The sequence below is a fragment of the Gadus chalcogrammus genome, chromosome 18 (assembly GCF_026213295.1).
Source record: "Gadus chalcogrammus isolate NIFS_2021 chromosome 18, NIFS_Gcha_1.0, whole genome shotgun sequence".
Taxonomy (NCBI): domain Eukaryota; kingdom Metazoa; phylum Chordata; class Actinopteri; order Gadiformes; family Gadidae; genus Gadus; species Gadus chalcogrammus.
This window is the reverse complement of record NC_079429.1, coordinates 14,730,001-14,754,351: the sequence shown is the minus strand read 5'-3', so window position 1 is coordinate 14,754,351 and position 24,351 is coordinate 14,730,001. Positions and strand designations below refer to the sequence as shown.

At 42.1% G+C, this 24,351-nt stretch overlaps 4 protein-coding genes across 12 annotated transcripts; 2 read left to right on the top strand and 2 right to left on the bottom strand.

Annotated features, from left to right (window-relative positions):
* The first annotated feature begins 7,823 nt into the window (after positions 1–7,823).
* Positions 7,824–15,610, top strand: calcoco2 (calcium binding and coiled-coil domain 2). Of its 6 annotated transcripts, none has more exons than XM_056577010.1 (16): positions 7,824–7,929; positions 8,422–8,567; positions 8,655–8,757; positions 8,840–8,997; positions 9,300–9,425; positions 9,741–9,845; positions 9,939–10,040; positions 10,173–10,285; positions 10,417–10,489; positions 10,806–10,973; positions 11,258–11,446; positions 11,560–11,697; positions 12,166–12,303; positions 12,730–12,904; positions 13,056–13,081; positions 13,640–15,610. In XM_056577010.1, the coding sequence occupies exons 2-16, from the start codon at positions 8,433–8,435 to the stop codon at positions 13,799–13,801; spliced, it is 1,911 nt and encodes a 636-aa protein (XP_056432985.1). In that variant the 5' UTR covers positions 7,824–7,929; positions 8,422–8,432; the 3' UTR covers positions 13,802–15,610. The 6 variants fall into 6 exon arrangements, with proteins under 6 accessions (XP_056432985.1, XP_056432988.1, XP_056432986.1 ...); XM_056577013.1 differs by having other exon boundaries at positions 10,806–10,940; positions 13,640–15,609; XM_056577011.1 differs by having other exon boundaries at positions 7,826–7,911.
* On the bottom strand, positions 13,058–16,463 carry snf8 (SNF8 subunit of ESCRT-II). The gene is made up of 8 exons (XM_056577014.1): positions 16,110–16,463; positions 15,982–16,032; positions 15,744–15,882; positions 15,519–15,623; positions 15,359–15,431; positions 15,094–15,235; positions 14,672–14,746; positions 13,058–14,571 (listed from the first exon to the last, which is right to left on the bottom strand). Exons 1-8 carry the CDS (start codon positions 16,161–16,163, stop codon positions 14,434–14,436), a joined length of 777 nt encoding a protein of 258 aa, XP_056432989.1. The 5' UTR covers positions 16,164–16,463; the 3' UTR covers positions 13,058–14,433.
* A 393-nt stretch (positions 16,464–16,856) lies between these two features.
* On the top strand, positions 16,857–20,467 carry msl1b (MSL complex subunit 1b). Of its 4 annotated transcripts, none has more exons than XM_056577664.1 (9): positions 16,857–16,964; positions 17,473–18,153; positions 18,268–18,464; positions 18,607–18,926; positions 19,047–19,111; positions 19,200–19,267; positions 19,379–19,506; positions 19,629–19,701; positions 19,839–20,467. In XM_056577664.1, the coding sequence occupies exons 2-9, from the start codon at positions 17,542–17,544 to the stop codon at positions 19,927–19,929; spliced, it is 1,554 nt and encodes a 517-aa protein (XP_056433639.1). In that variant the 5' UTR covers positions 16,857–16,964; positions 17,473–17,541; the 3' UTR covers positions 19,930–20,467. The 4 variants fall into 4 exon arrangements, with proteins under 4 accessions (XP_056433639.1, XP_056433636.1, XP_056433640.1 ...); XM_056577665.1 differs by having other exon boundaries at positions 16,956–17,083; XM_056577661.1 differs by having other exon boundaries at positions 16,872–16,964; positions 18,607–19,111.
* A 1,373-nt stretch (positions 20,468–21,840) lies between these two features.
* chmp2a (charged multivesicular body protein 2A) lies at positions 21,841–24,206 on the bottom strand. The gene is made up of 6 exons (XM_056577668.1): positions 24,047–24,206; positions 23,386–23,553; positions 23,096–23,275; positions 22,823–22,953; positions 22,668–22,729; positions 21,841–22,520 (listed from the first exon to the last, which is right to left on the bottom strand). The coding sequence occupies exons 2-6, from the start codon at positions 23,551–23,553 to the stop codon at positions 22,399–22,401; spliced, it is 663 nt and encodes a 220-aa protein (XP_056433643.1). The 5' UTR covers positions 24,047–24,206; the 3' UTR covers positions 21,841–22,398.
* Between the last annotated feature and the right edge of the window lie 145 nt (positions 24,207–24,351).

The following is a 24,351-nucleotide window of genomic DNA, read 5'->3' as shown; positions in this document are numbered from 1 at the left end:
AATATATTATAATAAATAAAGTTTAGAGCAAATCTCATATTTGGAATCAAATAATGTTTTTTATGTTGCTACTCCGGACAAACATGTTCACTTACTTGACACATATAATAACACACAAACGAACGCACACATAAACACACACACACACACACACACACACACACACACACACACACACACACACACACACACACACACACACACACACACACACACACACACACACACACACACACACACACACACACACACACACACACACACGCGCACGCACGCACGCAAACAAACACTCTCACTCTCGCGCGCAAGCACATAGATAAACTCGTGTGTTCGCAAGGAATTACCAATTAGCCTAATTATTTCCAAAATACCAGAGATATAACACATCACTAAACGTTTCGATTGTTGTCGTTTGTTCTTTTCACTGACGCGCAGGCACGCGCACATATTTGTTGGAAATCTGTCCACTAAATAAAGTCATCTGTATTCATTGGGTTAATGCTGCTCTAAAATTTCCCTATGTTTGTTTAAATAGGCCTATTCGGAGAGACGAAGGAAAATCCATGGCTTCTCTGACCGGGACAAATGCGCACTTAGCCTCCGCAGATAGATCAACAAGACTACAAGTAAATAAGGTGAACAAGGCTGCAGCACGACGAGTCTCAGAGATCAAGGTTTCCCTTCCATCACTACTGTCTCATCATGGCATTAAGATCATTATAATAATTATAATATTGATAATAATATCATTTATTATTATTATCATAATTTGTATTATAGTTATAATTATTAATATAGCTGTTGTCTTATGTGTGGTGGATATTTTTGGATCATATTATTCAAATCAAATGGCCTAGACAATAGCAATTCATATATTATGTAGCTAATTGCACCTCCGGTTGAAGCTAACGGCGTTGCGTAGGCCTCAAAGTCTATTCACGAAGCGGTTATTTATAGTGTTATCGCTGGTGCAATGTTTTTCTGATGCTATATTCTTTTTCGTGAGGGCGTCTCATGACCACACAGGCCACACTGTAGAGAAATAAGATAAGGGAAATCCCTAATATCCCTGCCGGGATTATTAAAGTATAGGCTACATTTGATCCTATCTTAAGGCCACACTGCCAACCATGGTCGCACTTGTCTTAACAGCTTCCCAAATTCAAAGACTCCATACACTACAGGCCATAAGAAGACGTTAAGGGCTGCAGACACCATTTGTGTTTGGAAAGAGCGTTTATTCCGACGCACCGCATAATTCGAGAAGGAGATTCGAGCCTCTGAGCGGGCCGGAGTCGTAGATATGACAGCTATAATCAAATGGGCCCCGAATATGCCTTTGGGAGGTATTGAACACATTCAAACTATTTATATTTATGGAAATATGCTGTAAAAAGCCCAATTTACACCCACACCCACACACATACACCCACACACACATCCGGGGAAACCTGACAATGGACGATAGGTCCGCTGTCGGGCCTACTGGTTCAGTGCGGTGTATTTTTGCCATGTTTCCAACATTTTGGGTAAGACAGCTCATATACATTTTGTTCTGAAGGGGTAAACGTTAACTAGATAAGACGGAGCAGCATGTTCCATAAGCCTGAGAGATATTCCGGCTTTGATGCTTGTCCGCTGCTTAAGCCATCCTTGCTTGGCCTAGTTTAATTACAACTGGCGATAAACTTAACATTCACTACATGAGAACATGTTAAATCTGGACTATTTCTACTACTATTTTTTTTATCAATTATTGTGATAATTATTTGTATTTGAGAGACGGGCCTTCATTTCGGCCTATGAGAACGAGGCGCTGCTGACAGCCGGACAAATGTCCTTCAGTTGCACAAATCTGACGAAACTCGTGTTACCATCATCACATTCTCGAGTTTCATTCACCCCATGATAAGACAAGTTGACTAAATACACCAGGAGCAGGCATGCTTTAACGTCCTGCGCAGTGTTGTGTTAATGGCTGGCAACGGGCTGAGAAACACGGTGCCCTTACCTTTGTTGATCATCCATCACTTGGAGAGGTGGTGCCCCTCTGGAGTATGTCTTCTGCTCTCCACCCGTCCTCTTCCACCTCCTTTTGCTGCACATCCAACATTGTTGAAATGTTTGGAGCTTTTATGTAATTTCAGGTGAATAATTCCTCCAGGATGGGGTGTTCTGGATCCCTTTTTTCCCGGACAAAGCTGGATTTAGCCACAGTAGCATCGGTCCAGGAGGAGAAAGGTGGCGCAGCGGCATCATCGCGTAAAGCGCGCAGACGCGGATGTCCGTCGGGTTGGATTTAATTTGACATCGACGAAAAATACGCATGGTCAGATGAAGAAAGCGCCAAGAAAACGTTACAACCGATAACCGAATGAGCAGTTGAAAATAGCAGCTGCAATATAACCTCATGGGAAATAAGTTCCCATTCTGGGGGCCACATGACCCGGCTCCTCCAATCCCGGAGCCCAGCGCGTCGTAAAGTTGCTTTGGCAAAGTTGTAAATTTTCATAAACGGCGCCCGTTTTGTGCTTTCAGACACTCTCTGTATAGAAAACAGCCCGGGCTATTTAACCACCGCCACCTTTTGTTAGAAAAATAGGCTTTGGTGGGAATATGAGAACTAAAACTCAGCAATGGACCCCGAGACGCATTACTGAAGGATATAGGACTCATATTCCTGTTGTAAAACGTTAAGGCTGCTAAAGATATAGGGCTCTAAACACCTCATTATGGGTCATTAAGTCCTGCGTCTCCCGAGCGTTAGGACCCCTTAACTGGAACATGAGCTTCATAGCCTTAATACTGCTTCCATGTGGCCTGCATCTAAAACAAAAACAACAACAACAACAACCACAACCACAAGGCAGATAAATTGCAATTGGACCAACAGTTATTTGTGACGGATTATCTACCCGTTATCCAATCCATGTCAGAGGCAGTAGTTGTGGTGCAAGGCCTCATTCATTTAGTGGATCAGGGACTTCTTTAACATCGTTACACGAAACCTGTTCAGCCATTTAATGTAGGCCTACATGAAGTTGGCATTGATGGCAATGGATTTTAAATCCATATTTAAATAAGGGGTAGGCCTAATTTAATATTTAATTAAAGTATATTTTAACATGTTTAATATTAGGCTTATTTTCATGGTTAGGAGACCCCTTTCAGACTCCACTCATTGCATTTAATTTAAACTGACTGAGATTTCCGACGTTTATGGATGCAATAAAACCATAAATACCTCAGCTATATCACACCATCACCATAGTTTCGTTTTTCCACTGGTTCAACCCACATTACAAACATGATGTTAATATCCTTTAACGTAGGGGTCGGTTTTTATCGAAAATCCCCCAAATAAAACAAAGGCCTAAATCGAAACAAACAACGAAGTTATATCAGGCCTACGGGTTACATCCACGTGTCCATGTGACCCACATCATATAGGCTGCATGTTTGATGCTCTTATTATGGAACAATCTTATCCTGGTGCTGCATTAATGTGATCGTCTTAAACTCACAGATCAGTTGTTTATTGCTGTGAAGTAGGCTAATGTCATGCGTGCATTCAAGGGTGGTGCCCTGTTTGATAAATAGTAATCAAAATTATAAATTTCTTGTGAAAATACACGACATGATATTAAATACATAGCTAATTAAAAAATGCAATGTCTATTTGGTTAGCGTTATACGTAGAGGCGAACGGTTTAATACGCCCGCAAGTAAAGATTAAGGTAGGCCTACATTTAAAACTTTTTTCAATTGAGAGACGGGGAAATAACAGGTTGACCTATCGACAAAATAGGATGTTTTAGGAATTAGTCACTGAGGAAAAATAATTAACTACAACTTTCCAATAGCCTACACAAGGAACAAAGAGCTAAATTAGGCAAATCTCTGGACTATTAAAACTGTTTTCATGACGATTGTCTTGTGTGGCAGAATGTGAATAAAAAAGTGTGTAAAGATAGCATCGATAGTATCTTTAAATAATCCACAGAACGACACAGACGCACTAAAAAAAAAGTTTGAGTTTAGCTTCAGCAAAATAACAATGCAAAGGCCCCTAAACCAAGATATAAAATCTGAATTTCAAAAGGCATAAAATACAGTATTTTTTTTTTTGCTCAATGGGTTTTAGTGTTGAATTTATAATGTGATACTAACTGTGTGAAATAAGCCAGCTCCCCCAACTGAAGGGCCCAGCACCCTGCTAGATCCACTAACATAAGCAGGTCTCTGGGGTCAACGGACAAGAAGGTGCAGGAGATGGTCTGAGGTCACCGTGGTACATCCGCATTTAATGGGAAAACATCATGGGAGTCTGTGGGATGCAATGGTGTCTTCTACCACCTATTTAGACTCAGCATTGTGTCAAAACACAACACATAACACATAAACTCTAATCGGAAACACACACACCACACACACGCACACACACACACACACACACACACACACACACACACACACACACACACACACACACACACACACACACACACACACACACACACACACACACATTGTGTGTGTCACAATTCAGGATGTAATTCTTTATTGACAGACAAAAAGCATCTGTGATATAGCCTACAAACTTTTTTAATTTATTAAAATAATACAGACCTTGTGGGTATGGCAAGTGTCCCACTCTGGTTATTTGGCCCTGAATGATTTCTAATAGCCTGCTGACTCCAAAGTATCTTTGTCATATTTAATTAATATGATTTAATCATGCAATAAAAAAAGGCAATTAAAAGACACCACAAGGCAACTCTAATTACAAAACAGTCCCTGGATGTCGAAATACACTGAACATAGCCTGATATGTTGGCTTCCCACACATTGAAAGTAGCCAGACTAATTCCTGAAACGAATGTGATATCTGGAAGGTTTTGCTATAATCAGGAAGCGAAATAACTTTTCCACTAGGTTTAGTTGCAGCTAGAATATTGAAAATGTTGTGCCCTCTAAATATTGACTTGACAAAACTTTTGGTAAAGACGATTGGTTCCTAACCTCGCCCTTCCACCTTAGCACCATAACCTAACAGATAAATACACAAAGTGACAGAGAGCCAATCCTCTGGTGTATCGGCCTTATTGGTATGACTTATGCTGATGCTGTACAGAGGGGGTTGTCTGACAAACAGAGAAGGGGACTTCTGAGTCAGACCAGTGATGTCCTGTCTACCGATAACACGTTAGGCATCACACTGAACTGAAAAACGACAGTTACCAGAAGAACTTATTTTTGGGATGGCCTTGAGAGCTTCTAATTATAGCAGGATTGGATGATAAACACAGACAAGAATTAATATGCATTATTTATTGATTGCTTTGGTCTGTTTGTGTTGTACAGACAGAGGACTCCATAACAATAACCAATTATTTGGATTCAGTTTCTTTAACATTCAAGAAATAGACTACCGCTCATCCATGCATTTAGAAAAGTTTATCAGACAGAATTGAAAATTGAACAAAACAATACCATTTTACAAGCCATGTATTTTATTTTTACAATCAACGCCACACGGCCACTAGCTGCTGCACACACACACACACACACACACACACACACACACACACACACACACACACACACACACACACACACACACACACACACACACACACACACACACACACACACACACACACACACACACACACACCACCACACACACATTGCTGAGTCTTACCTTTTTTGTAATTGTCTCAGCCTACTGAGGCTTGGGGCCTCTTTCACTCTCTCTTTTCTTTCTCCATCTCTCACACACCCTCTCTCGACTCTCTCACTCTCTCACTCTCTCTCTCTCACACTCTAACACTCTCTCTCTCACACTCTCTCACACTCTCTCTCTCTCTCTCTCTCTCTCTCTCTCTCTCTCTCTCTCTCTCACACTCTCACACTCTCACACACTCTCTCTCTCTCTCTCTCTCTCTCTCTCTCTCTCTCTCTCTCTCTCTCTCTCTCTCTCTCTCTCTCTCTCTCTCTCTCTCTCTCTCTCTCTCTCTCTCTCTCTCACACACTCTCTCTCTCTCTCTCATGACAGTACCACTCCACCTCCTATTCCTCCTCCTCCCTCACTCCCCTCCTCTTTCAGAAGACATCAGAACAGCTGCAGGAGCCAGGTTACATGAAGAGCGAGGACTAGAGAGAGAGGGCGAGCCAAAGAGAAGGACATAACCTTATTACATTAAGTATTGCTTTTATATATACTGTACATAGAAAAAAAAATCGACTTTTATGTACCATGTCTTTTTTTACATAGGTATTTTGATTTTTATCAATATTTTTTCTGAATTGTAATGTATTTCAGCTTTTTTTTTGTGTAATTTTCTATATTAATTAGTTATTATAATAACTTATAGAAATTTCCTTTTTGAAAAAAAACAATTGGTTATTTTAATAAAATATGTATGTATAATTTGTGTACGGCTTCGAGTTTTTTTTTGAATATGTAATATATTGTTTGGAAGTATTTTCTTGTATGCACTTAGGCCTATCGCTAGATAATCATATCATATCATATCATATCATATCATATCATATCATATCATATCATATCATATCATATCATATCATAATAGGCCTATAGGTCTACTGAATTTCCAATAATTAACCATTTTTCTGTCTTTATATGGTTACCTCGTGATTATCCTATGTAACAGAACTCTAATGATCAATATGAAAACTATTTGGCATTCCTTGTTCTTTTTTATTTAATGGTTTATTTAGTTAATGGGAAGTGCGGAACGTGCTTTTTTAAAGCAATTTATTAAATTATATATGGTTTGACTGTATATTGACATGCATAAACAATTCACATGACTGTCAAAATAAGTTTAGGTCCAAATATAAAGGGACAATCTAACAACGGCAGCCATATGGCAGCGTTGGCCTAATTTTACATCCAACGTTCAAACATGAATAAAGATATTTAGGTCAACAAATAGGGCTATGTTTTTTAAGAGTGGAATCTGATACGTAATATAGAAATCACTTAGGCCTAATGATAGCTCGACCTCTTAAATTAATTCTATATGCAGAGTAATAATGTACAAATAAATAACAAGAATAATCGAAAGAGGTGGCGAGAGTGAGGCCTGTAGTCTAAGGATTTTTTATTTGTTTTTATTTTTGTCTTATCAATAAGATATAGCATTAGCACATAGGCTACATCTAAAATCCATATTTAGTAGCCTAGTCTAATGCCTACAAAGGGATGTGTTCTTAAAGATGCATAAACGTTACGGTTTGATTTCGGTCCGAAAGGAAAACGGAGCGTTAATGCATCTTTAAGAACTCGTCCGCTTGTATGCACAGGCCTCCATAACACCAAGGCACAGGACTCCAACACCACAGAGTTTCCAGCAGGCCATTTACTTTTGGTACGTCTGGAAGTCCTCGTTGATTTCCACTGGTCTGTCCACTTTAAGACCATCAGCGCCCCCTACCGACCGTCTCTAGGAAACATCATTTGTTTAACCGTTATTCACCGTTGAGAAGTTCCTCATATAGACTAATCTCGGTGGGCTATGTAAATGTAGACTTGTTCTTTGTTTTTTTAAGTAGCATTTAAATAATATGATAATAATATTAATAATAATATTCGATTGAGTAGGTTACATCATTTTGATTTATTGATATATATTATTTTATTCATACCTTCCATCGACCTAAACCAGTGTGTCGGTGGAGGTTGGCCTGGGTCGGCGGTCTTCAAATGCAGCCTTGGAAGGATGCTTCCCCTGAATTCAGTCTGTCGGACGGTCGGCTCTACGTTCAGTTGAACTACATTTCCCAGGGCAACCGTCGACCAAGGAACTATTGCGCAACATGAGAAAGTGTTGTTTATCTCCGTCACAGCAGTAGGCTCGGGCGCCTCAGACCAGCTGGACCACGGTAACAACAGACCCACTCGTAGGTTAAACATGTATATGCGCTTCACACCTCCAGTTCAGCCTACTTGTATGTTTTATGAGTGTATCTCGTAGTCTGTTGGGGATAAAAAAAAAGACATGGTTCAGTAGCTTCGTCACCAAGTTCCGCTATCGTACGAGTGGCTACTTTTTAGGTGCGTAGTTCTCTCTGCCAAATGTATCTAGTAGACGTAACCGGAATAATTCAAATAATAGTGAGTAGCCCTATAGTATAATTTGGTAAGTCGGCCCTTTAATGAGAACTTCGCTGAGCAGGCTATGGTAGGTCTGTGCTGCCAGTTCTTTATTCGACGAAAGTGAAAGCAACTTTGTGTTTGTGTGTGTGTGTGTGTGTGTGTGTGTGTGTGTGTGTGTGTGTGTGTGTGTGTGTGTGTGTGTGTGTGTGTGTGTGTGTGTGTGTGTGTGTGTGTGTGTGTGTGTGTGTGTGTGTGTGTGTGTGTGTGTGTGTGTGTGTGTGGGGGAATTTCCACAGAAGGTGCAGCAATGACATCGACCTTCTCCCAGGTTGTTTTCAACGACATCCCTAAAACGTACTACAGGTCGACCCAAGTCACCTGCCACTACACTCTGGCCGTCGGGTTTCTACCCACCACGAGGGATTGGGTAGGAATATACAAGGTGAGCCATGCATAATCGCTTTGGACGGAGCCTTATTTCCCATGACGTCACATGCGTGTTTACCTAGCCTGCATTTGTTTTATACAGGTAGGATGGAGCACAACCAAAGATTATTTGAGCTTCGTTTGGGTGGATCCACCGGTTGAGCTCGTTGAGCAGGAACCAATGAGAAAACAGTCTCTGTTTTCAGGTGAGAGGCTTTTGTTGTCACTTGTATATGATGTAGCATCTTTAGGAGTCGGCAAGGGAGCTCATGGTTCTTTTTCTGTTAGAATACTACCTTCCCAAGGAGGAGTCAGAGTTCTACCAGTTTTGCTACGTGGACAGCCTTGGCTACGTGAAAGGGGCCAGCACGCCCTTCAGCTTCCAGAACCCAGTAGAGAACATGGATTGCAGCATGGAGACTGACCTCATGGTGGTTACAACACAGGTATAAAGTACAAGTTGGCGGACCGAAAATAGATTGGCAAGGAAATTGGAAATAATATGTAGCCTACAAGCTGGAAATCAATAGAGGTATTTGTATTATGTACACCGCTAAACGAACAACAATAAACTATTAATTAAAAGATGTACTAGTGCTGGATACATTTATAAACAGATGAATTGCGCAAAACAAAAAGCAAAGACATAAAATTAAATAATGAAACTAAAAAGCTGCATAGTTGAATTACCTCCAAGTTAAACAAGGATGAATGTTGACATAGGCTAAAACGTCCCATTTGAACTCAGGACGAGATCGATCGAAGTGAACGAGAGAAAGAGGAGTTGAGGCAGACGCTAGAGCAGCTGAGAAGGGGAACCCGCGGCGTGCAGACGGCCCTGGAGGAGCGGCAGAGGGAGGTGGACCGCCTGAAGGTTGGCTTAGTTAATCATTTCGTTGTTTTTATCAGGAATTGAACTTTGAAGCAATATTTAAAATTCTTTCCAAACTGGAATGGCTCTGTTAAATATAAAGTAAAAACTCTTTCCTGTATTCGATGGTGGGTAAGTGGATAATAAATAGAGTACATAAATACAATATAATTTGTAAATAATAAGACAACTATGCAAGAAATTAAGAAATTGTGAAATATTTATGTAACACAAATGTAAATGACAAATATGAATGCCAGTCTACAATGGTGTATAATAAGAAAGTATATTTCATACATTCTGAATATTCTTTAACAGGAGAATAACAAAGAGAGAGACCAGAGGGAATCTGACCTTGTGGAGGAACTGAACCAAGCCAGGGTCTTTCTGATAGAGAAGGAGAAGGAAGCAGAGCGCCTCAGGGTTGGTCTCCCCAGCAACCCGTTGAGAGAGACTGCATGTGGTTAATCAACATCTGCATGACGGAGCCTCAACTTAAATGTGTCTCCATTCAAGGAGGAGATATCAATCCAAAGCAAAAAGCACCTGGATCCCGATCAGGACAACTTCACCGAGAAGCAGAAACCGGAGATAAGTAAACCAGGGATAAACACAGCCGTAAGTGGGACCTATTTGACAGATCATGTTAGACCCTTTTAGCCGGCCTAGGTTTAAGTGTTCTCCCTCTTGTTTGCATCCCTGCCGTGTGTCTTCTCCATGTGTCTCATCATCCGTGCATTTGGTCTGCAGTGTGAGGCTGAGCTCAGGGAGAAGTATGACCGGGCTGTGGTGCAGATCCGTCAGCTAAAGGTGGAGCTCGAGAAGCAGAGACAACGTATCACCACGAGTGAAGAGATGGCAGAGTGAGTCCTGACACACAACATAGACATCTAGAATGCACAATGACAAAGCAGAAATGCTTCAGAATGTTTTGCATTCTTTTCACTTACTGGTTGAGTAGGAGGGGTATTAATACACATCTGTGTGTTTATAGCCTGATACCTAAGGTCAAAGGAGAGGAAAAGGAGGAGTTGATCAGACTTAAAGATACGAACCAGCTCCTTGAGGTAATCCACTACTTTTTTTTGCATATTAATGACTAATGACGATCAGTAAAGATGGCTTCGGTACAAACCGTGGCGTGCAACTTAAAACCTACCTTGGAATCGAGCTGAGCTGCACTTGACTAATGTCAACAATGAGCCAATGGAAGAAGGCAAAGTGCTCAGCTGTGTTTACGCTACACAATCGGCGGAGGAATGTGGCTCATACGTTGGCATGATGCGATTGGCCGGTTTGGATTCAGAATGGCCGGTTGAAGGTTGTATCTGCTTGTAGTGTTCGACATATCTCTATACGAATGGCCTGCTACCCCCTTTCCAGGTGGACCTAAAATGCAGTGAGAGTGAGAAAGAGAGGCTCTCTGTGGAGCTGAACCAGGTGAAGCTCCTCATCCATGACATGGAGAAGCTGAGGAGCGAGAACCAGGAGCTGCGTAAGAGCCTCTCCCAGCAAGAGGTTCGTCACAACCGCCCAGACCAGGACTACAAGGTCCGACCTATGAAGAAGTGTCCACTCATCGTAATGTGATGTTTCCTTTTGTTGTATGACACCTGCAGCAATGGGGGAAGGTTAGTGCTAAGGTGTTTGGCGCCAAATAGGTAAAGCAAGCTTTCTACTAGGGGAATGACATGTATCTCGAAAAATAACTCGGAAGTCGCTTTGGATGGAAGCGTCTGCCAAAAATCGAAATGTGAAATCAATCACCATTGCATTACATATTTTCCAGAGTATCCAGCGTGTCTCAATCATCTTTCTGTTCTGATCCACCATAGGCACAATGCAACACCATGATGGGCCAGCTAGAAAATGCTCGGACACAGCTGACCAATGAGAGGAAGGAGTGCAATGACAAGAGAAGGCTTGTGGAGGAGGCCGAGAGAGAGTTGCTGAATGCAAAGAGTCAGATGCACATCACAGAGATGGAAAATTATCGGATCAAAGAAAACGGCAGCAAACTGAAGGTCCGTAGGAAACGTTTGTCCCGATGTAGTGGTGCAGAATCTTAGCTTAAAGTTGTTTCAGCTGTGAAGGACCCTGATTCATTCTCAGTCTCACTCTTTTTGTTTTTTTTCAGCTCCGCCTTGAAGAGTCTCAGGCGAACATCGCTGAAAAAGTTGCAGAGATTGCAGAGATGAGTGGCATTATCGAGCTGCGGGAGAACCGGCTGAAGATCCACAACCAAGAGAGAGAAAAGCTTGTTCGGGAGCACCAGGTACCAAACCCAAATAAAACATCTGTCAAGAAGAAAAAATGGCAAAACACCACCAAGTGCCAGGGCTCAGAAAAGCGTGTTTTTGGTTTAAAACCTCTTGGTCATCCTTTATGTTCTTCAACACAGCACTGTTACCAAATTTAAAAGTGTAATTCGGAGTAAGCTGGTGTCAAATCCTATGTTTTGGCCTGTTTCCTCCAACTGGTTTGTGAATGTTCAACAATGCTCCAAACTCAAGTCACATTCTTATTGATGAGAATGTGCTGTCCGGTGTTCTTTGGGCATCACGACCAAGGTACACCGATGCCGAGGGGGTATGCTGAACGCCACGGTGGGTGTGGACGTGTAGAGCTCTGTCAGGGCAGAGGCTGATGTTGATGGCTATTTCCAAGAGAGGGTTAAGCTTGTAAACATTCACATATATCCTGTTAGTGTGGTGACTCTCTTGTCTCTTATTTTTTCATTCAGTCAGGTCTGGCAGAGTCACTTCGGATCATAGCCGAAAGAGAGTCACAGATCGCAGAGATCCATGGAACCATCGAGCTGAGAGAGAACCGGCTGAAGATCCAGAACCAAGAGAAGGAGCAGCTTGTTCGAGACAACCAGGTACAACATATTAATAATACACATACACAATGACGGTTCTTGCTAGACAAAGTTTAAGAAGAATGTATGATCTTCTATTAAAGGAGCAGTATGCAAGATTTAGAGGAAATACCACTAACCGTCCCCCTGCCCATTGCCCCTCCCACCAAACAAGGTGTTACATTGGCCGGCGGGTTGTCACTCTTTTGTTGCATACTACGCAGACATGCGTTACTGTCAAGTATTTTTGGCAGAATATAGCATTTACAGATAGCTGCAATTTGATTATTTTGACTGAATATTTTACACAATATCCCCTACTGCTCCTTTAAATTGCTATGAATTGAAGGGTATTGTAAAGTACCTTATAGTGACTAACTAAAAGTATAATGTGAAAGGTAATGCTTCAGCCATCATGCTCATAACTTGATCCTTATTTATTCTCAGCGTCTGAGGAAAACCATTGAAGACCTCCGCAGGGAACAGGCTGCGGGGGGTTCAGGCTCCTCTCGGCCCGAGAGGCCGGCCCACAGCCCACCGCCCCGCGGCACGGGCAGCCCTGCTCATGGGCTACAGCAGAACGAACCGGGATCTCAGTTTGAGGAGCCACACAACACAACTGGTGGGCGCTGCTGGGCTGACCAGCCAATTAGTTTAATGTTTGCTGTTAATTTGATAACTTTCAGAACGCAACATTGCACTTCAAATGTGAAATACGATGCGAGGCTCGTGGCTTACCAAGTCACATGTTTGCTTTTTGTTTTTTACCACAGGAAGGGGCCCGAACACACAGGAAACGGTATGTAAATGATGCACTTGCTGACTTAATGGCTCTGTTATGTTTGACTAAAAGGCATTTGAGACAGCTCAAATGTTAAAAGATAGCATTCAGGTAATTCATGTATTTGTTTGTTTATGGCAGTATCGGCATAACAATTAATCTAGGGCTAACATATTCGTAAGCAAATTCAAACAGAAGTAACGGACCGTCGCATCATGTGAGCACCCTGTGTAAAATGGTGTAGGGGAGGGTAGGGTAACTGGCTCAACCGTACATACCGGGAGGCATTCACTGGGGAACGCACCCTTTTATTCTCCTTCTCCAAATCATGACACCATGGAGCATGATAACCCTTACTATACTTTAATCATGAAGGAGCAGGTTGGGGTAAGGTAACTCGCTCAACAATACATACTGGAAGGCATGGGTAACATCCTGAACACTCAAGACACCACGGAGCGAAGAAGTCATAGAGGCTCTTTGCTGACATCTTCGAGGCTTTCTTAATCCTGCACCCTTATTCAGTTACATCTCATTAATCCTAGTGCTTCTGCTTCTCAATTTCCCTGTGCGTAGAGAAAGGTGTGTCGTAGCTGCCACATGAGCTTCCCTGGCATCACACTGGAGGAGCTAGAGCAGCATGAGCAGAGCCACAGGGTGTGTCCGTTCTGCACGCTCATCTGCGATGACATGGGACAGGCTGAGTTCGAAGATCACGTCTACAGCCACGAGATATAATCCAAATAGAATCCACCAAAATGTGTCTTATCTGCCTTACTTTGCACAGGAAAATCCATTGCATTTCGATTAGGAAATGGCTTTATTTTTCTTATTAAGCTGGAATTAATTTAACTAACTTCTTAGATGAAGTCAACTGTAAAACCTTATGCACTTAATAACAATATTATACTGTTGCTTAGGAGAAAAACGAATTAAACAATGTGTGTGATTGCCCAATCACGGTGATATATTGTAACGTCTAGTTTAGAAGAATAAACTAAATAAACTAAAAAATCTTGCACGCGGGATCCACAGGATTCCTTTAAGATGTTACCTTGTATGTTTCAGTTATGTTGCAGTTCCAACAGGTATGACCATGGTTAATAATATTGAATGCACACCATATACTTAATTAAAATAAACCCATTCCTCTTTAATAGTGACCAGCAAGAAATTTTCTCAGGTTATACAATTAGGAAATAAGGGCCCCAAATGCAGTATGCCCAGAGAAAGGCTTCCCTCTGCGCATTGAATTGAGCAACAATTGCAACCCCAACAAACAACGGCTAGTCCGCCAAATGTCAGCAAGCCTCTCCAAGATTAACCAATACCAACGGCCCATATATAAAATATTTATTAAAAATAAATCCTCAAGGTGTCATTTGATTGGCTTCGTCGGGTGTGACATCACGGGAGCTAATCTCAGAGAACAGGGCTGGAAGCCAGTACTGGGGTTCCCCAGCGGCCTGTGAGTCCAGCCAAGCGAGTCCCTCCTTCAGCAGGTGGTCCTGGGAACGAGGGGAGAGATTTAATTTCCTCAACACTCCAGTGAAACCTGGTAACCAACGCCCGCAGTGGCTGAACTTCCCCTCGCTCCGAGACACTTACCAGGACGTGGCAAGAGCGCTCCCTCTCCCATTTCAGGTGCTCCTTGATCTCGCTCACGGTCACGTAGCCTTTCTTCTGCAGGCGGGGGAGCAAGCAAAGCCAGAATGTAATTTGACACCATAGCATACCTACAGGTTTTTCAACATGATATATCCAAGTTTCATAGCCTACTTATAGTAGAAGCACGTTTATAACTCAAGTTAATACAGAATTTAAAAACGGCTTGCTACTAACTCAAGATTGGACCATTGGGTAAATAATGACATAAATACATCTAATATGAGGTGGAACAATAACTTTCGCTGAGTATTGATGTACTGACGCTCTCGGTAGCCACACATACACAAGACCCAATGGCACCACTGTGAGGTGTCATTCAAGGTGAAGACCAGTACGTGTACCACGCATCACCCGGTCCGTACCTCGGCCAGCTGCAGAACCACCGTGTGATCCATGTTGAGCTCCGCAGGAACCGACTGCACCAGGTACGAACCTCCCACCGGGATCATGCCGAAACCGTTGCCCATGGCTTTCAGCTTCTTTATGGCCCGCACCAGATCATCCCTGGGAACAACATTTTAACTGGGTTTAATATCCATATCACATTAAGGGGATTGATGAATCATGAAGGAGGAGGGGGATGGAAAATTAGATACTGATAAGATAGACAGACAAAATAAGACTTACTGGCTCACATCCTGGGCGTATTTACCCCGTCCTTTCAACACTCTCTGGTGGAGCTCATCCAACGTAATGAGCCCTAAAAAGATATTACAAAGTACGTTATCTATGATATTCTCCTTTCAGATATACTACTGAAATGAAGAAGCGGCTGAGCCACCCGTACCCCCGTTTCTGTGCTTTAGAGCGAGACACACTTCAATGATCTGTACTCCCAGCTCATAATAGAAGTCGCCCACACCAAGCATCTCGGACCAGAACCCCTTTCCAGCTGTGAAAAGAGGAAAACAAAGTAATAATAAAGAAAGAATCCTATTGACAGAACATCTTCAATAATAGATGCATCAAATTAAAAAGTCTATATTGTGTATAAAATAAGAAATTATCTTACAGGCAAGTGGATCGACGCCAATGGCGGCACACATTTCCTGAAATTGGACTCGGAATTGGGAATTCTTTCGTATTTCTTGTTTATGTTTGCTGGCAAACTCCTCCAGGTGAGACTTAAAGGTCTCGATCTGTTTGGACATCTGAAAATATTAAATAATATTTCATTAATTATAGGTTTGTATATATCTTCCTATATTTTTTATATATTTGGTAGTCCCTAAACACAAAGCTGATCCTACCTGAACTATTTGATCTTCAGCGAGAACGTTCCCCCTTTCCTTGTACCTTGCCTGCATTCAAATAAAAAATAACAATGTGAATCTCAAACTTGTGACCATTGAAGTGACATGAATACAATATAACATACCTCTGCGAGCTTCTTTTTGGCAATAGCCCCAGCGCCAACCCCCCTTCTATGCATCTTGCTTTCTTGTCACACGTTCAGATGAATGAAGATTCGAGATTGGTAGTGTACAACCAGATGAACTTGGTTAGTGTTGTTTAAATGATAAATGTTCCAGCAATTCACGAGCTCTTCAAATCTTACAATTCTCAGGTGAAAATGTCCTTACACTATCATACACAGCATGCAAGAATACTGTTTACGATTGAGGCATGTTGCCGCAATTCAGAAATATGCCACACTAAAACAGAAGGGTAACATTTTCTTTGTTTTGTTTTTTGTCCAAGAACAAGGAAGGAAACTTCTTCTTCGATGGTATTAAGTAATGGGTATGCTAGCACTGCCTCCCTCTGACGGGGCGAACAGGCAGGTCAGAATCTTCTTCTGGAACTGCATGCAGTTGTTAGATCAAGTTCTTCGTATAAATTAAATTGGTAATAACTCGTTGATAAAAATAATGAGTTTTTCGTTATACACATCAACGCAGTGTTTAACTCTCTAATAAACCATAGAGTGTATTATCATATTATTCAATATGATTCCGATTCTGAACCCCAGTACCACAACTCCCTAAGCATAATTTATAATTTATTTAACAATAATAATAATTTATTTACTTGTATGAATGGATAAAAAACCGTTATTCATGACATTTTTGTAGCATTGACACTGACCCGCAGATATAAACGCCCAGTCGTTTCCCGCTCTGGTTCCCTCTACCGTCCGCCTCGCGACAAGACATCCAGCCAGCAAATTACGCATGCGCTGTCGTCGGCGCTTTAAATAAGTCTTGAGGAGGGAACAAGAAGGCACTTGCAGGTATGGTTCTACAATTCTAACGTTATATTGACGTCTTTCTAATTCACCATTATTATTCAACCTGAACTACTATCAGCGTTTACGTTTTAAATGTCTAGGAACGACGCCGCATTTCGCACGTAAGACAGTTAGCTAATATTAGCATGCTAGCTGGCTGTTATTGTTTTTCATCATTTGGCGAGAAGCAAAATGGAGGAGATGGCTGCCGCCAGTGTCCTGCGTAGCCACTCCCGAGCCCCTGTTTATGGCTCTTTTCCTGGAAAATCTATTTAGGCGAAGTTAGGAGGTGAATGCCACCCTTCTATCTGGCCAGCTACGTAGTTAGCATGTCTGTGTTGTTGACTCCGTGCAGCATACCTCACACTTTAAATTTGTCAAGCAATTTTGAAATGGATGGGGATTAGAGACAGTTATCGTAACATTCGTGGTATCCTCATGTTGCATCTGCAGCCAGGAAAGACGACGTGTTTTCTACCGAACGCAACACCTTTTCTTTCGTCTTTTGCAGGGCCAGAAGCATTGTTACCGCTGGACACTGCTGTTAATACATGCAGAATGAAAACCCATTGTGTTCGCCATGACTTTGAGATCGACGCTGTATCCTAACACGGGATTCAAGCTGAACGCTGACACAATCGACTTTGAGAAAAAGATTGGTATCTCTACCGCGAGTCCCGTTAGCCTCAAGAGAGAGACCTGTGACGTGGTACTCAATGTTCAGGGGGTTGACATCCCCACTAAGTCCACGGGCTTAGACCAGAATTACACAACGAGCGAAGTTACCAGCGCTGCCACAGTCGCAGAAGTACTTCAAGAGGACAAGACAACCGCGGGGATACTGTCCCCAGTCAGACAAATGGGGGGTGAGGGAACCCCAGTGAAAAGCAAACCTCTCCCCATTGACAATATGGATAACCCACAGATGGCAATAAACAATAACCCCAAGGAAGTGGGTGGTGGTGATGAGAGCGCAAAGGGGGTCGGCCCCGGGGTCCTGGGCACCGCGTCTATCGAGCTCAGTACGGAGGGCAAGTGGCGGAACATCCGGAAGTCCCCGCCCAATCCACAATCTCAAGCCAACTGCTTACGGCAGATTCTCCTCCTCCAACTGGACCTCATCGAGCAACAGCAGCAACAGCTTCAATCGAAAGACAAGGAGATCGATGAGCTCAAGGCCGAAAAAGAGACTGTATGTAGTGTCCACAAAAGTTAATTTACTTTATCTGTGATATTGTTTTTATGCATGGGTCTTTGGAATCTGTTGTGAAGTGACGGTTTGCCAACGCTCTCCTGTTGGTTCCAGCTGCTGGCACGGATCGAGCGCATGGAGCGCCGCCTGCAGCTCACCAAGAAGGACCCCCGCGACAAGCGTCTGTTCCAGCCGCTGGAGCCCTGGACCCCCGATAAGGACGACATGTGGGACCTGGATGTGGAGGAGAGCCCGCATTCGGAGCAGGCCACGCCTCTTGCATTCAGCCGAGGCGGCAAGGGCCAGAAGAGGTATTGTAGGCTATTACTCCGGGACGCATGGACTAGATTTAACTGGCTTTTGTTAAGGGTTGGTTGTCCAACCACACATTATCAAAACAATGTTGAATCAAAATCGAAACTCATGCACCTATTCAATATTTATTCCCCAAAGGAAAATCTGCTTCGGGGATCCAAAGCTCCAGAAGCAGCGGGGCAAGTGCCCCAAGTCCAGCCCCCAGAAGCTGGAGATGCGGCCCGGCTCCCCCTACCACCGCGAGCTGCGCAGCAAGGAGACTCCTGAGAAGGCGGGGTCCATGAGGCTAGGCCAGGAGAGAGACTCGCTGCTTCCCTGCAAAGAGGAACCCGAGATCTGCTCGCTGATGGAGGAGCTGCCCTTCATGTGCACCACGGAGATGTACCTGTGCTGCTGGCACCAGCCACCCCTGTCCCCGCTGAGAGAGACGTCCCCGAAGAAGGAGGAAGAAGTAGCCAGTGAGTGGACCCATTGCATACACTCAGTCCTTTTTAATATGAATATCGCTATTTATCATTATGAAGAAAATGAAAGGTTTTACAAATTCATAATAAAAAACTATATTTTCTCTTTCTCAGTTCCTTCCTGGAGGGAGAACTGCATGGAGCCCCTGGACTCAGACGATCCTAGTAGTATCCCAGAGGTGAGCCGTCGCTGGGCCTCCACACTCGCTGCAATAGTCCCATCCTATTGTTGAACCCCATTAATGAATAACGTGTCATTTTCTCCAGGCGCTGGATGACAATGTATACCTGAAGCGCCACCTGAAGCTAGAGTTGGATGAGAAAAGGAGGAAACGGTTTGTAACACAAAGCCCTTCATGTGCCACTACAACATGCATCATCAATGTCCTCTCCTGGCTCTATGGACTGGGATAGTAAGTTCTTCCTGTGTTTTTCTTTGCGTGCAGGTGGGATATACAGCGGATTCGGGAGCAGCGCATGTTTCAGCGTTTGCAGCAGCGCATGAACAAGAAGAAGGTCAGAGAACCGGAGGGGGAACCTGAGCTCTCCTCCTTCTACCCCGACTCTGAGGACGGTACGTCGGAGAACCATTACATGCCATCCACTCTGGAGGAATGTTGCATCAGTGACTTGTGTTGGTTTTGTTGTGATTGGAGACACCAGACTTGATGTTTCTGGTTTTGTCTTTCCTACCAGTCGAGTCAATAGTCATCACCCCCTTCCTCCCGGTGGTGGTGTTTGGGCGACCACTACCAAAACTCACACAACAGTAAGTTAAAATTGTTCCCGTGGGACTGTATAAAGTTTTTCAAATAATAACTCGTCAAATATAACTAACCATAGGTCTTGCATAATTACCCTAAATTGGTTTGCCTTCAAATGGTCAATTCTGTTTCCCCGTGGCAGGATCTTTGAGTTGCCGTGGCTCGACGACCGAAGCCGCTGCCGCATCGAGGTTCCCAAAAAACACACCCCCCATCGGACCTGTCGGAAGTGACACCGCAGCCACGAAGGAACATTGTTACTCCATTCCCAGCTCTTACTTGTTCTCCTCTGGGCAGAACTGGCCTGTTTCAGTATCTGGCTATCACAACAATTCTCACTCTGTGAAAGAGGATCCTACTTATCTGAACATCACAGACCAGCTGATCTCCAGCCAAATGCTGGAACGCAATGCAGATCTGGAAGTGGCTGCACCACTTATTAACCATACTCAATTCTGTCCTAACTTATGTGTCTGAAAAGGAGACTAAATAGATGTTGTCCCACTATATTTCTCTTTGTTAACGGTAAAGTTAAAGCATCCTTCAGCTGCGGTTTATTTCTACAAATGGAAAAACAAAAGCATATGCATGTCTTGTGAGACATTTGAAATACATTTTGTGAAATCTGAGCCATCCTTAATTGATTTGTATGACATGACTGTGTAAATTGTATTGCTTGAAAAAAGAATTATATCCTAGTCAAGTAGGCAAAAACTAAAGAATTTATAGAAATATCCTGGCGGCCTTCAGAGGGTGTTTTATTTTACATTTCGATTTTTTAACATTGCTGCAGCCATTGTTTGCTTCTGTATACCACACTTACCAACTCTATTGACTGCCTCATTGAAAAACTAAATTGGACTGTAACGTTCTGTATGTACAGTGAGGATAGTATTTGTTGTGCTCGCACAACACAAAACAAAACATTAATGAGCATATACTGTAATGTCGAACGAATTGTGGTCCGCGCTTTGCATGTCCAGAAATTAAAATAAATTATATCACAAGGTTAAGACACAGAATATAACAAACAAAGCATGTAAGATGCTTTGTTTCAGTTGACTTGCTGAAAACAAAGGCTGGTCCAACCTCGCCATACGAGACAGGTGGCAAATTTGACCCATCACCCTATGGGTCTCTGGTTCTTATTTTATGTAATTTGCTTGGTTTCCTGTGAAATTGCATGGGCTCCTTTAGAGCTGACCAGTTCCTGATTGATAACATGACATATCTTTGAATGGAGTGTAAACTCTGTTCACTGGAAGAAAATAAAATGTGTTTTAGGGTTTTGAGCGCATGTGTTCTGGGCGCTGGAAGTTTTTTTCCTGATATTTTCGTTTAAGCCAATGCTTTTGTGGAGTAATTATGCTACGTATGTATGCATTGGTCTCTGAAGTATGCAATTATCCAAAATTCAAGTGTACCAGTTTAGAAAAAAACTTAGTCATTCTTTAGCTGTAGACGTAGGCTTGTTCCCCAGTTTGCTCGAAGAGGCTGCCAGTACAATCACCCAGATACTTCTCTGGCTGTTTTGCCTTTTTACTGTTCAACTAATAAGAATAGCGGTGTTTCGCCTCTAACATAACTAAACGTGTTTAGGATCATTTTGGAACAATAGAATGGTCTGTACATAGCTTCAAGGAAGAACTGTACATAGAACATGGCTGTTATTTTTTTATTATTTAATGTTGTAATTGTCAAGTTCTTTAAATATCGTTCCGTTATGAATGTATGTTGGCGAAATAATTGAGTTTTGAAAGTTCTGAATGTTTTGGAATAAAATGTTATGTCTATACGATTTTAGGTTTCCAAGAATCTTCACCTACTGCTGGATTGTATATGAACAGAAAATATATTTGGAAAACAATTCCCCAAAGGAAATTTAACCAGGACACTTTATTTTAAATCGTCAAGACACTTAGCACTGCTTTACATCTTGCTATGGTTTAACGATACATAAATAGTCCAACCAACCCTTGAAAAGGAAACGTTTATTGAATAAAGAAGAAAAAGGGACACCATTTTGCAAATATATAAACATGACCTCATCGGTTATTGAACAGAACTAATACGATTAAAATGGTTTTATGTACCAGGCACCTTGCGGTGAGGGTGAAATCCATTCAATGCATAATTTCAATATGTATGTTTGATTAGCCATTTATTAAGAAAACCCCAAGGCTGATTAAATTTCTTCTGCTAAACATTTGCTGTACCATCCTCACCTATGTCTGTCCCGGTCCAAATTTGTGCTGCTATGAAAAGCATAAAAGGCTAAATAAAAAATACAAAAAGGAGATAGACCAACAATACACTGTTACATATACTATTCAACAATGATTCATGGAAACTAGTCTGAGGTACAAATTGTGCAGTATGTGAAACTTATCAAATGGTAACTGATGCAGCATTACCTACTCTCAACTTTGGGTTTCCAGATAGTGTTAATAAAATGGTCAAAAGAAGTCATGCAAATGGAAGCTAGTGTTCACACGCACACGCGCAATATTTTTCCTTCAGAAATTACCACATTGTGTGTTGATAAAAGATACACGTCACACAATGTAAATCTGCCGCCACAAAAAGCCATATACCTTCTTTTTTTTTTATTATACATTTTACCATTTACTAACACTAGCCTTTGTTGTGTGTTGTTAAAAACCAGGAACCAAAGTGCTCGTTAATTGACAGGTTCCCCGTGTTTAATCTCTCCGCAGGTTGTTGAGCCTCTCCTCCAGGTCTGCGTCTGCATCGGCCAGGGCCGCCTGGGGCTCCACCTTCTTCCCGCCGGCCACTGAGAGGCTCCCTCCCGTAGAGGGCAGACCTAAGCAAACGATGGGAAGAAGGATCATCATGTGCGTGCTTACATTTCAAAATGTGTGAAAATATATTAATCACAATGTAATACTTTATGACACAATGTACATTGTATACCAGTCATTTGGCAAGAACACGATAATGTTTTTCTTACTTGAAAGTTCGTCTGACAGATTGAGACCCAGTTCGTCCAACACTTGGGACACGATGGCGTCACTGTACATGAAACAGAACACAATTAATGATTTGTAGAATTTGGTGTTGGGATCATGTGCTAGCACTAAAAAAGGACATCTCTCAATCCGTCACCTCTCGTCTTCGTCATCCTCATCACCCATCGCGTCATCTATCGCATCGTTCATCATTTCCTCTTTCATTTCCATGATTTCACTCTGTCGCTCAAAGTCCATCATTATCTTCTGGATCTGAGGCAGTTTGAGCTGGGAAGAATAATTCAAATTTAAATGAATACACTAATACAAGTATTTGTAATAACCTGTGGATCATCTTAAATGAGAAACCTAAATGCTTTTCTCTTTCAAAGCTCAGCCACAGAACTCAAACAAATAAGTAACAACTGACCTGGCGGTTCATGGTGGCCATGGCTTTTGTGACACCCTTCATCGCCATCGCCATACTGTTGTTAGACTTGAGTGTCTGAATCTTGAGACTGACGGCCTGGATGTTGGCTTTCATCATTATGAACTTCTTGACATAGCGCCGTGTGCGAACCAAGTCCTTAGCCATTATCTTGACGGCATCCTGCAATAACAACCAATAAAGCAACAAAACTCAATAACTTGAATTGTGTCACAATGTAATACTCATTCCTTTTTACCCCGAATAAACTGGGAACATAACTATTACGCTACCATTTGTCCCTGTTTGGCCATTTTCTTAATGTCAGCAATGATTTTCTTCTCTTGCTGCTCCAGCTTTTGACGTTCTTTGTCCAGATCTCTCATCGCTCTATTTAGTGCCCTTTGATTCTGTTTCAGCATCTGCTCTGGGGTCTTTCTTGACCCGAAAAGGAAGTCCATCTTTAAAATAAGACAAGGGAGATAGTTGAAGTACGAGCATAAATATTAGAGGTCACATGACAAGAAACTAAGTATAGCGATATTAAAAAGGTGTATCATCTTCGCATATGAACTGTTAAAGAAAGATACAAACTAGTTCTTGAAACAGGATCTTGATCATTTATTTTGACGTTGACAAAGATAGATAGATTAAAGAAAAATATAGACAATCATTATCTTTATTCAGGTTGATTTACAGTAAAATGACTCAGCTGTTTACCTATTGAGATTCGCCCAGATTTTTTTAACAATCAACACAACATTGTCATGTTTAAGTTTTCCTCAAGTATTAAACGACTCGGACTAGTTTCACTATTCAATAATAAATGTCCACAAGGCCTAACGATAGTTCACTATCGTACGTTTGTTTTCCTCTCCCTTCGGTAAGGCTAGCTACACTAAGAAACGCCAATCTTGTGTCTGACTTATAAAAGACGGCTTGTGTTGTTCTTACCTTGAAGCAGATGTGGTCTAACTCGATGACCGATGAGCGAGGTACCAAAAACGAAGTAATCTAGATGCGTAAAGGTTGCCTTCAACCCGATTTGTTTTTAAGGTGTATTTTTTTTTAATGGTACACTTCCGTATCAAGGTGGCTCCAGATCCCGGACGTGACGTCATATAAATAGCTGCTGTATTTCCGAAGGGAGTGCACATGTCATTAGTCATGGACGGCTATTGTAATGCGAGGAATGGTTAGACGCCGGTAAAAAAACACGTTTGTTAAAGTGCTAAGTGAACATGGGCAGCGTTATTTAT

What these genes read in the sequence shown, in the direction of transcription:
- calcoco2 (XM_056577008.1), top strand. Translation starts at nt 7,987, where the DNA reads ATGAGTGTATCTCGTAGTCTGTTGGGGATAAAAAAAAAGACATGGTTC. An exon ending in GGGAGGTGGACCGCCTGAAG is followed by an intron (nt 9,426 to 9,740) that starts GTTGGCTTAGTT and finishes ATTCTTTAACAG; the next exon opens with GAGAATAACAAAGAGAGAGA. An exon ending in GGAGCCACACAACACAACTG is followed by an intron (nt 12,905 to 13,055) that starts GTGGGCGCTGCT and finishes TTTTTACCACAG; the next exon opens with GAAGGGGCCCGAACACACAG.
- snf8 (XM_056577014.1), bottom strand. Translation starts at nt 16,163, where the DNA reads ATGCATAGAAGGGGGGTTGGCGCTGGGGCTATTGCCAAAAAGAAGCTC. An exon ending in TGGTTCTGCAGCTGGCCGAG is followed by an intron (nt 14,747 to 15,093) that starts GTACGGACCGGG and finishes CCCCGCCTGCAG; the next exon opens with AAGAAAGGCTACGTGACCGT. An exon ending in AGCGCTCTTGCCACGTCCTG is followed by an intron (nt 14,572 to 14,671) that starts GTAAGTGTCTCG and finishes CCTCGTTCCCAG; the next exon opens with GACCACCTGCTGAAGGAGGG.
- msl1b (XM_056577661.1), top strand. Translation starts at nt 17,542, where the DNA reads ATGACTTTGAGATCGACGCTGTATCCTAACACGGGATTCAAGCTGAAC. An exon ending in TCAAGGCCGAAAAAGAGACT is followed by an intron (nt 18,154 to 18,267) that starts GTATGTAGTGTC and finishes TGTTGGTTCCAG; the next exon opens with CTGCTGGCACGGATCGAGCG. An exon ending in CTACCCCGACTCTGAGGACG is followed by an intron (nt 19,507 to 19,628) that starts GTACGTCGGAGA and finishes CTTTCCTACCAG; the next exon opens with TCGAGTCAATAGTCATCACC.
- chmp2a (XM_056577668.1), bottom strand. Translation starts at nt 23,553, where the DNA reads ATGGACTTCCTTTTCGGGTCAAGAAAGACCCCAGAGCAGATGCTGAAA. An exon ending in TGGCCAAACAGGGACAAATG is followed by an intron (nt 23,276 to 23,385) that starts GTAGCGTAATAG and finishes TTGTTATTGCAG; the next exon opens with GATGCCGTCAAGATAATGGC. An exon ending in GAGGATGACGAAGACGAGAG is followed by an intron (nt 22,730 to 22,822) that starts GTGACGGATTGA and finishes TTTCATGTACAG; the next exon opens with TGACGCCATCGTGTCCCAAG.